This window comes from Onychostruthus taczanowskii, unplaced genomic scaffold (assembly GCF_017590055.1).
Source record: "Onychostruthus taczanowskii isolate IOZ18803 unplaced genomic scaffold, ASM1759005v1 scaffold56, whole genome shotgun sequence".
NCBI classification, from domain to species: domain Eukaryota; kingdom Metazoa; phylum Chordata; class Aves; order Passeriformes; family Passeridae; genus Onychostruthus; species Onychostruthus taczanowskii.
The window spans coordinates 5,126-14,857 of NW_024503235.1; the positions used below are offsets into that span (position 1 = coordinate 5,126).

The window sequence follows — 9,732 nt, forward strand, 5'->3', positions numbered from 1 at the left end:
ACAGGCATCCCCTCCCCTGGGAAGGGAAAGGAGCTGGGAAAGCAGTGCCTCCCGGAGAAAAGGACACAGCACAGACAAAAGGGAAGCTGTTCACAGCTGAAGGGAATCAACCTTGGAAAAAAGCATCTCCCACCCCAGAACACTTGGCTGCTCCTGCCCAGGCGTCGAGACCCAGCATTAAATCCCACAAACCCTTCCTGCACTGCAGGGATGGGAATTCTCCTGCCCCCCAAACCTCCTCCCCAGCAGCAGGGCTGGGAGTTTTCCCTGGAACAGGGAAAAGGGCTCCAGGATGAGTTCATAAAGCCAAAGGTGTGGGAGCTTGAGGATCCAGATCCTCTGGGCAGGAGAGGGGCCAGGGCTCAGCGGGGCAGGGAGATCCCGATCCCAGCCCTGCTCTGGGCCGAGGGCTGGGAGGAGAGAGGAGATGCAGCACTCCCAGATATCCACAGAAATCAGTTTATTTCCCTGCCGTCGGGATTATGAAACCACAGAAGCAGAGTTTAAATATTTACAAAGAAATCCAGCGCCCCGCAGAGATGAAGGGAACAAAGGATGAGGGATGGGGGCTCGCCCTCGCCATTCCAAACTCCGCTCTGTAAAAAGCATCAGGAGCAAACGAGAGGGAATTTCACAGTGGGGTTTTGGAAGTCCAGGGGGCCCCTGACACCCCCAAGCCTCAGCTTTGGCAATTCTTGCAGAGCTCGTGGATAAAACAAGGGCGGGCTGGGCGGAGGGGCTCGCGGTTATTGCTGAGGGTGGGTCCAGCCCCGGGCCGGCACTCCAAGGATCGCTCTGAAATCACAGCAGGGAAAGCACGCCCCTCTCCCGGGCGGAGAGCAGAGCTTCACCGGGCTCTCTGCTCGGGGTCCCGGAGCTCTCCGCGCCCTGCGGCACAGAGCAGCCCCGCAGCGCCCCAGGCTGCGGGAACGCCGCGACACAGAGGGACAACAACGAGCACAGCGTGAGAGGTCACTGCAAAAGTGACCGAGGAGAAGGGAAAACACAGAAACGAGCTCAAGGGGAGGGTCCGACCCTCCCACATGGCTGGAAGTGGCAGAGGCACACGGGGAGGGGTCTGAAAACCAGCGAGCTGGCAGTGAGGGGGCTCCACAGCCAGAGGAAGCTGCAGGCATGGCAGGGACCCCAGAAAAGCTTTCCTGCTGGCCACAAGCACTCCCTGAAATGGATTCCTTGGAACCCATCAGGTACTGAGTGGAAAAGCTCTTCTGCCCCCTCTGCAGCCAGCAGGGACCTGCCCAGCTGCACAGGACCCTGCAGCCAGGCTGGGGTTTAAAACTCAGAGCCCTCCAAAATCAGCACCTGCAGAGCAGACCCAGTGGCAGAAGGGGTTCCAGCTCACACCCAAACTCCCTTCCTGCCTGGCACCCAGGTTCAGCCCCCCTGGGCCCATCCTGCCCGAGCTGTGCTCCTCACACCAATCCCTGCACAGCACCCGTGCCCAGGCGTGCTCTCCAAAGCTCCCCAAACATTCCCAGTCACCACCCAGGAACTGCCCCAGTTTGCTGCTGCAAAGCCCAGCCAGACAGGCACCTTCCAGTGCCTCCCCTCCCCAGCTCCAGGCTCAGGTGCTGCTCCCACTGAGGATTTGCAGCCCCAGGCTCAGGCTCTCTGCCCCAGCTGCTGCCTGCTGGGAGCAGGGGGATCAAAGGGAAACGAGTGGCTTGTGAGGACTGCAGAGCCAGATTTAGCAACAGAGAGCCCAGGGAGAAGCAGGGAATTGATATTTTCTCTGGCACAAGCAGAAAGGGACGAAGGGCTGCCTCCTGAAGGGTGCACCCTGCCATGAGCTGCTCCCTAGGGGCAGCTGGCCCTGCCACGGAGCGTCCCTCAGGAGTGTCCCACACACCTCCTGCCACTGCTGGGGCCATCGCTGAGTGCTGGGCACCCCACCCTCCCCTCTGGAATGTGTGCTGCTGGAGAGATGTGCCACAGGGAAAACTGCAGCTCCTAACGGGAGAGCCAGGGAATGCAGTGAGGAAGCATCTGGTGAAGAGGAGGAAGCAGCTGACCAGAGAGACCCTCCCAAGGTGCATCTGCTGTGCCACTGCAGGAGGCAGAGCTTGCCCTGAGGCTTCTCCTGGCACTGAAAGCAAAGGTGCCCACCCCTCTCCTTTCCTGATCCCAGCCCCACCTCCCCAGCTGCAGAAAGGGAGAGGACAGAAGCTTCCAGACCCCTGACACTGGGAGACACCATCGACAGAACAGAAACAGGAGGAAAAGAAGCCAGCTCCAGGAGAGGAAGATGAGCTGTCACGATGGAGTGGGGCTGCCACCTTCCCTGGAAGAGGCTCCCAGAGTGCCACACCTCCATCCTGCTGGATCAGTCACAGTTTCTTCCTTTGTGTGCTCAGGCACTGGGGGGTCAGGGCTGCCATCACCGCAGGTGCAGGGTGAGAACCACGGTGACAATCACCCCCAGGAAGAGGACAAAGGGCAGCCAGGTCTTCACAAACCCCCCTATGCTGCAGGAGGGAAAGGGGGGAAGGTTTAAATGTGAGAAACCAGCAGAGACAAAAGGATGGGAGAACAACTGGAGAAATCAGAAAGAGACAGATGCCTGACTGCTCCCTGCTGCTGGCACTGCCACACACCCCATCCTGGAAATCTGGTGTTAAAAACTGAGACCCAGCCAGGACCACAATAAATATACCACCAACAACAGGGCTGCAGTCTCCTTCCAGCTTAAATTAAGTCAAAGACAAGCCCACAGCATCCCTGCACAGACAGGAATGGTGACATTTCAAAAAATGAAACCCCATTATCACAGGGCTTGTTGTTCTGACTGCTGGTGGATTTAAGCAAGACAGCTGGAGCTATCCTTGCCCAAAAGCAGGCAAAGAAGCTCTTCCAGTCCAGGGAAGACCACAGAAGTGGAGCTTCATGAGCCTTTCCTGAAGGGCAGCTCGGGGTTTCCCTCCCCACTGCAGTGGGAAGCTCCACAGCAGCTGGAAATCAGACCAGTTTTTATGTAAACAAGATTCAAGAGAGGGAGGGAAACCAGTAATCCTTGGAGAGAAGCCATCCTGTGACCTTATGTTCTGACCTAACCCAGGCAGAGTGAGACTTGCTTTAGCCAGCATTTCCCAAATTCCAGGCACTCCAAATCAGCAGCCAGGAACAGGATTTTGGGAGCAGCATCCAGGGCAGCCCAGCAAGCACTCCTGCTTCTGTTGCTGAGCACAGGCAGTGACAGCACCACCCACAGCAACACACCCACGGCTTGGGGATGTTTCTCCCTTCTCCATGGGCCAGGTGAGGCTTCAGAGGGCTCAGGAGAAGGAAAGAGCCCCCTGTGCTGCAGAACCCAGGCCGTCCCTCAGCTCACCTGACGTATTTCCCATAGAGGAGTGTGAAGAAGCACAGTTTCACCATGTTCCAGGAGGTGCTGTTGTCATATCTCATCAAGTTTAAGGCCAGAGCCACGTGGGAATGGCAGTTGTCACAGCAAAGGTTGTGCTGGAACACAAAAAGGGATTAGAAATCCTGCCTCTGAGGTTTCCCAGCTCTCACCCCCGTGCAAGCAGCCAAATACTGGGGAGGGATCCCTTCCAACCACTGCAGAGACAGGGAATCGTGGAATGCTTTGGGTTGGATGGACTGGGAAGCTCCTTGCTGCAAGCTGGCCTTGCACACTTCCAGGGATGGAGTATCCAGAATGCCTTGGGAACTCCCTGGAGCCTCTGGGGGAGCCTCCCTCCCTCCCAGGCAGGGCAGGGGGAAGGGAAGGGAAGGGAAGGGAAGGGAAGGGAAGGGAAGGGAAGGGCGAGGGATCCCTTCCAACCACTGCAGAGAGAGGGAATCATGGAATGCTTTGGGTTGGATGGACTGGGAAGCTCCTTGCTGCAAGCTGGCCTTGCACACTTCCAGGGATGGAGTATCCAGAATGCCTTGGGAACTCTCTGGAGCCTCTGGGGGAGCCTCCCTCCCTCCCTGGCAGGGCAGGGCAGGGCAGGGCAGGGGGAAGGGAAGGGAAGGGAAGGGAAGGGAAGGGAAGGGAAGGGCTGGGCAGAGCTGGACAGGGCAGGGAAGGGAAGGGCAGAGCTGGGCAGGGCTGGGCAGGGCTGGGCAGAGCTGGGCAGGGCTGTACCATGCGGTGCTTGTACTCCTCGGAGGCGTCGTGCACGGCCGTGTCCCAGGCGTTGGGACCAGTGGCACAGACTTTGCTGGGATCCAGCTTCCAGTACCTAGGAGGATGAGAACAGTTCCCTTGGCATTGTTCTGCTGCTGCAGCCCCCCCAGGGCTTGCTCCTCCCAGCAGGAAGGTGGTGGAATCACAGTCTCAAAGGAGCCACGAGGGTCATGGAGTCCAGCCCCTGGCCCTGCACACACCTAAAGCACTTGGATAAATCCAGTGCCTCTGGAACACAGAGCCCAGCTCCCAGAGACAAGCAGGGGCAGCAGAAAGGCTGCTCAGCACCCCAGACAGAAATCACAGAGCTCAGGGGACAGCCTGAGCTGCTCCACATGCCCAAGGAACCCCCAGCCATCCTGAAGACAAAGCTGACCTGGGGACACAAAGCCAGCCCCTTGTCCTGCCCCAGCAGTGACAGGATGGCAGTGACCTCAGCTCAGCAGCACAGCCAGGCAATGTTTACTCAGAGCACTTGTTAACAACATCCTAGAACAGTTTAGCCTTCTCTTTTCCTTTTCTCTAACAAAGCTCTGCTTATTAACACCACCACGTTGCTGTCATGCTGCTAAAAAGATTTAATTTCATGTGGTTTCCTGAAAAGCAAGGTGAATGAGGGCAGCAGAGCACCAGGAAAAGCAGTGTCCCAGCATCTGTCCCCAGGAGCTGCAGGGCAGCTGCTCAGTTTAATACAAACACGCAGCACTTACTTCACAGGTTTCCCAAAGGCCATGTTGTCTTCCTACAAAAACAAGAGGAGAGCTGTCTCAGGAGGCTGAAGGCAATATCCAGGGATGGGTGGTGCTGGGTCAGGATCCCACTGTCCCCATTCTCCTGCTCTGGGCACGGGCACCTCTACACCCCACACACAGTGACATCACTCACCTACAAGCGCCTTGCTCCCCTCCCTTTTTTTTTTTTTTTTTAAGTGTTAATATTTTGTTAACTCTTGGTTGCGAACGCCCCAGTCAGTTAGGAGCATTAATTATCCCAAATTAAAACTGTCTTTACTTTCAGAATCCCCTGGACCCTCAGCAGCACACACCTGATGCTGAGCAGCACGACACAAACAACCACAGCTGAAGGCACTAATGCTACTCCGAATTAAGAGGATTTAACTCCTAATTTAGAGCCTGGAGCACACGATTTTCCCCCCCTTGTCCTCACCAAACTCATCAGCCCCCAGAGGAGCTGCGGTGGGGCTCAGAGGGGCCCTGAAGGAGCTGTGTGAGCAGGGAAGGGCTGCAGGGGTACTCACGGACACGAAGTAGGGCCCCGCGAAGTCGCGGATGACGCCGGCCGAGGTGCAGATGCCCATGTGGCCGATGATGGGGAACAGCCACCTGCGAGGGACAGGGACCCGTCAGGGGACACCCGGCCCCGCTGCCAGCACGGGGACACGGCGCCAGGCGGGGGCTGGAGAGCACCAGGGCACAGGGACAGCACCCAGGGAGCAGCAACAGCCCCGGCGGCGGCAGCTGGGAGGGAACCGCGCACCCCAGAGAGCCTGCACCCCAGAGAGCCTGCACCCCAGAGAGCCTGCACCCCAGAGAGCCTGCACCCCAGAGAGCCTGCACCCCAGAGAGCCTGCACCCCAGAGAGCCTGCACCCCAGAGAGCCTGCACCCCAGAGAGCCTGCACCCCAGAGAGCCTGCACCCCAGAGAGCCTGCACCCCAGAGAGCCTGCACCCCAGAGAGCCTGCACCCCAGAGAGCCTGCACCCCAGAGAGCCTGCACCCCAGAGAGCCTGCACCCCAGAGAGCCTGCACCCCAGAGAGCCTGCACCCCAGAGAGCCTGCACCCCAGAGAGCCTGCACCCCAGAGAGCCTGCACCCCAGAGAGCCTGCACCCCAGAGAGCCTGCACCCCAGAGAGCCTGCACCCCAGAGAGCCTGCACCCCAGAGAGCCTGCACCCCAGAGAGCCTGCACCCCAGAGAGCCTGCACCCCAGAGAGCCTGCACCCCAGAGAGCCTGCACCCCAGAGAGCCTGCACCCCAGAGAGCCTGCACCCCAGAGAGCCTGCACCCCAGAGAGCCTGCACCCCAGAGAGCCTGCACCCCAGAGAGCCTGCACCCCAGAGAGCCTGCACCCCAGAGAGCCTGCACCCCAGAGAGCCTGCACCCCAGAGAGCCTGCACCCCAGAGAGCCTGCACCCCAGAGAGCCTGCACCCCAGAGAGCCTGCACCCCAGAGAGCCTGCACCCCAGAGAGCCTGCACCCCAGAGAGCCTGCACCCCAGAGAGCCCTGCACCCCAAAGAGCCCTGCACCCAAAGTGCCCTGAACCCTAAAGAGCCCTGCACCCTAAAAAGCCGTGTAACCCAAAGAACCCTGAACCCTAAAGAGCCCTGGGCAGGGCAGGCAGGAGGAGCCCCAGGTGCCAGACAAACCCCCGTGTCAGCCAAGCACAAAGATCAGATCCTGCAGGCACTGCCTGGGCACAAAACCAGACTTTCCACTCCAGCAACCAAAAACCAGGTCGCCCTGCCCACCTTGCCAGCAGCCCAGACTCAAGCTCTCCTGACAGAAAACAGAGCTCCTGGCTCTGGGAAGAGCACTGCCCCCTCTGAAAGATCCCACTGTTCCACAGACCTTCTCCCTGGTGGGTGTTTACAGCCCCAGGGAGCAGCAGGCCTGTATCCCAACCCCTTCCATCACCAGATCTACATCCCAAACCCCTTCCCTTTCCCCCAGACCCACATCCCAAACCCCTTCCCTTTCCCCCAGACCCACATCCCAAACCCTTCCATCACCAGACCCACATCCCAAACCCTTTCCCTCAGACCCATATCCCAACCCCTTTCCCTCACCACATCTACATCCCAACTCCTTCCACCACCAGATCTACATCTCCCCCATTTCCCTCTCCTCCCTCCCCGAGGGACTCAGTGCCTCTGGCAGCTCCCTTCAGCACTCCCAGCTGGGTTAGGAATGTTAAAAAAGCTCGGGAAAATCCTCCGGGAAAAGGCTGAGGTGACAATTTGGAGCAATCAAAAAATAAAAGAGGTAAAAATGACAGAAGAGGAGGGGCAGTGCAGCCCGTGCCCGGGCCGTTCCCATCCCAACCACATCTTGTTCCTGCCCGGAGCCCGGCCCAGCAAACGGGAACCGGGGAATGGAGCTGGAAACGGCCTGGCCGTGCCCAGACAGCCCCGCAGCCTGCCCCGAGCCCTCGGGAGCTGCCCGCGCCCGGCTGCCGGCCCGGGAGCGCCAAGCCAGCCCGGGGGTGCCAAGGAGCCGGGACTGCCCCGGAACCGGGACTGCCACGGAACCGAGACAGCCCCAGAACCGGGACTGCTCCGGGAGCGGGACTGCCCCAGGAACCGAGACCGCCCCGGGACCGAGACTGCCCCGGGAACGGGGACTGCTCCGGGAACGGGACTGCCCCAGGAACCGAGACTGCTCCGGGAACGGGACTGCTCCGGGAGCGGGACTGCCTTGGAACCGGGACTGCCACGGAACCGGGACTGCCCGTGAACCGGGACTGCCACGGAACCGGGACTGCCACGGGAACCGGGACTGCACGGGAATCGAGACCGCCCCGGGAACCGGGACTGCCCCGGGAACGGGGACTGCTCCGGGAACGGGACTGCCCCGGGAACGGGGCTGCCACGGGAACCGAGACTGCCCCGGGAGCCGGGACTGCCCCGGGAACCGAGACTGCCCCGGAACCGAGACTGCCCCGGAACCGGGACTGCTCCGGGAACCGGGACTGCCACGGGAACCGGGACCGCCCCGGGAACCGAGACTGCCCCGGAAACCGGGACTGCTCCGGGAACAGGACTGCCCCGGGAACGGGGACTGCCCCGGGAATGGAGACGGCCCCGGGAACCGGGACTGCCCTGGGAACCGGGACTGCTCCGGGAGCGGGACTGCTCCGGGAACGGAGACTGCCTTGGAACCGGGACTGCTCCGGGAACCGGGACTGCTCCGGAACCGGGACTGCTCCGGGAACAGGACTGCCCCGGGAACGGGGACTGCCCCGGGAATGGAGACGGCCCCGGGAACCGGGACTGCCCTGGGAACCGGGACTGCTCCGGGAGCGGGACTGCTCCGGGAACGGAGACTGCCTTGGAACCGGGACTGCTCCGGGAACCGGGACTGCTCCGGAACCGGGACTGCTCCGGGAACAGGACTGCCCCGGGAACGGGGACTGCCCCGGGAATGGAGACGGCCCCGGGAACCGGGACTGCCCTGGGAACCGGGACTGCTCCGGGAGCGGGACTGCCCCGGGAGCGGGGACTGCCCCGGGAACCGGGACTGCCCCGGGAACGGGGACTGCCCCGGGAATGGAGACGGCCCCGGGAACCGGGACTGCCCTGGGAACCGGGACTGCTCCGGGAGCGGGACTGCTCCGGGAACGGAGACTGCCTTGGAACCGGGACTGCTCCGGGAACCGGGACTGCCCCGGGAGCGGGGACTGCCCCGGGAACCGGGACTGCCCGGGAACCGGGACTGCTCCCGGAACGGGACTGCCCCGGGAACGCGACTGCTCCGGGAACGGGACTGCTCCGGGAGCGGGACTGCCCCGGGAGCGGGGACTGCTCCGGGAACGGGACTGCTCCAGGAACCAGGACTGCCCCAGGAGCGGGGACTGCCCCGGGAACCGGGACTGCCCGGGAACCGGGACTGTCCGGAACCGGGACCGCCCCGGGGCACGGGCTGCGCTCAGACCCCGCCGCCAAACCGGCGCTCCAAACACGCTTCCCGCGTTGCCCGGCTGCTCCGCTCCGCCGGGACCAGCCCGTTGGGCACGGGGCCTTCCCGCACCGCCAGTGCCGCCAGAACGAGCCCGAGCCGGGCCGGGGTCCCGAGCACCCCGGGAAGGGCAACGGGACCGGGAGGGGCTCGGGGGCCCGGGAGACGCGCGGGGCTCCCGGCGCCGGTGAGGGGAGACCCGGGGGAGGCCAGGGGGTCCCGGGGGTCCCGTCCCGGAGCGGCCCCGGCGCCTCGCTCACGTCAGCACGGGGATCGGGGTCCACACCACGCAGTGCGGGAAGCGGCCGCGCTCCGCGTCCGGCGCGCCGCCGCCGCCGCCATTGAACTGCTTCATGCCGGGCTCCGCCGCCGCCATGCCCGGGGCGCGCCCGCAGCGCGTCACTTCCGGCGGGCCGCGCGCGCTTCCGGTACCGGGGAACCGGAGCGGGCCCGGGCCGGGAACGGGACAGGGAATGGGAACAGGAATGGGACCGGGAACGAGAACTGGAACGGGACAGGACTGAGAATGGGAACGGGCCAGGATCGGGAATGAGACCGGGAACGGGACCTGGACCGGGAACGGGCCCAGGCCCCAGGAGCAGAGCCCAGGCCCGGGCCTGGACCCCCGGGCTGGCCCCAGGGCCAGAAATAATCACCAATAATCCCAAATAATCACCAATAATCCCAAATAATCAGCAATACTCATCCCACGGAGCCTCCCGGGACGGGGAGGAACTGCCAGAGCAGCAACAGCAGAGGGTTAGAAAAACAACCACTGCTTTATTAGGAATTAAATTCCAGCTCCGGGAGGAGAAATGCGTTTATTGCCGATTTCCAGCCAGCACAACCCCCGGGGCCGGGGGAGCTCCGGGAGCTGCCCGTGC

General features: G+C 62.3%; 1 protein-coding gene across 1 annotated transcript; it reads right to left on the reverse strand.

Annotated features, from left to right (window-relative positions):
• Positions 1 to 451: 451 nt before the first annotated feature.
• Positions 452 to 9,258, reverse strand: TMEM222 (transmembrane protein 222). The gene is made up of 6 exons (XM_041417669.1): positions 9,109 to 9,258; positions 5,412 to 5,496; positions 4,864 to 4,895; positions 4,112 to 4,208; positions 3,350 to 3,480; positions 452 to 2,486 (listed from the first exon to the last, which is right to left on the reverse strand). The coding sequence occupies exons 1-6, from the start codon at positions 9,222 to 9,224 to the stop codon at positions 2,399 to 2,401; spliced, it is 549 nt and encodes a 182-aa protein (XP_041273603.1). The 5' UTR covers positions 9,225 to 9,258; the 3' UTR covers positions 452 to 2,398.
• Between the last annotated feature and the right edge of the window lie 474 nt (positions 9,259 to 9,732).

What these genes read in the sequence shown, in the direction of transcription:
- TMEM222 (XM_041417669.1), bottom strand. Translation starts at nt 9,224, where the DNA reads ATGGCGGCGGCGGAGCCCGGCATGAAGCAGTTCAATGGCGGCGGCGGC. An exon ending in CGGGGCCCTACTTCGTGTCC is followed by an intron (nt 4,896 to 5,411) that starts GTGAGTACCCCT and finishes TTGTTTTTGTAG; the next exon opens with GAAGACAACATGGCCTTTGG. An exon ending in GCCTTTGGGAAACCTGTGAA is followed by an intron (nt 4,209 to 4,863) that starts GTAAGTGCTGCG and finishes TCATCCTCCTAG; the next exon opens with GTACTGGAAGCTGGATCCCA.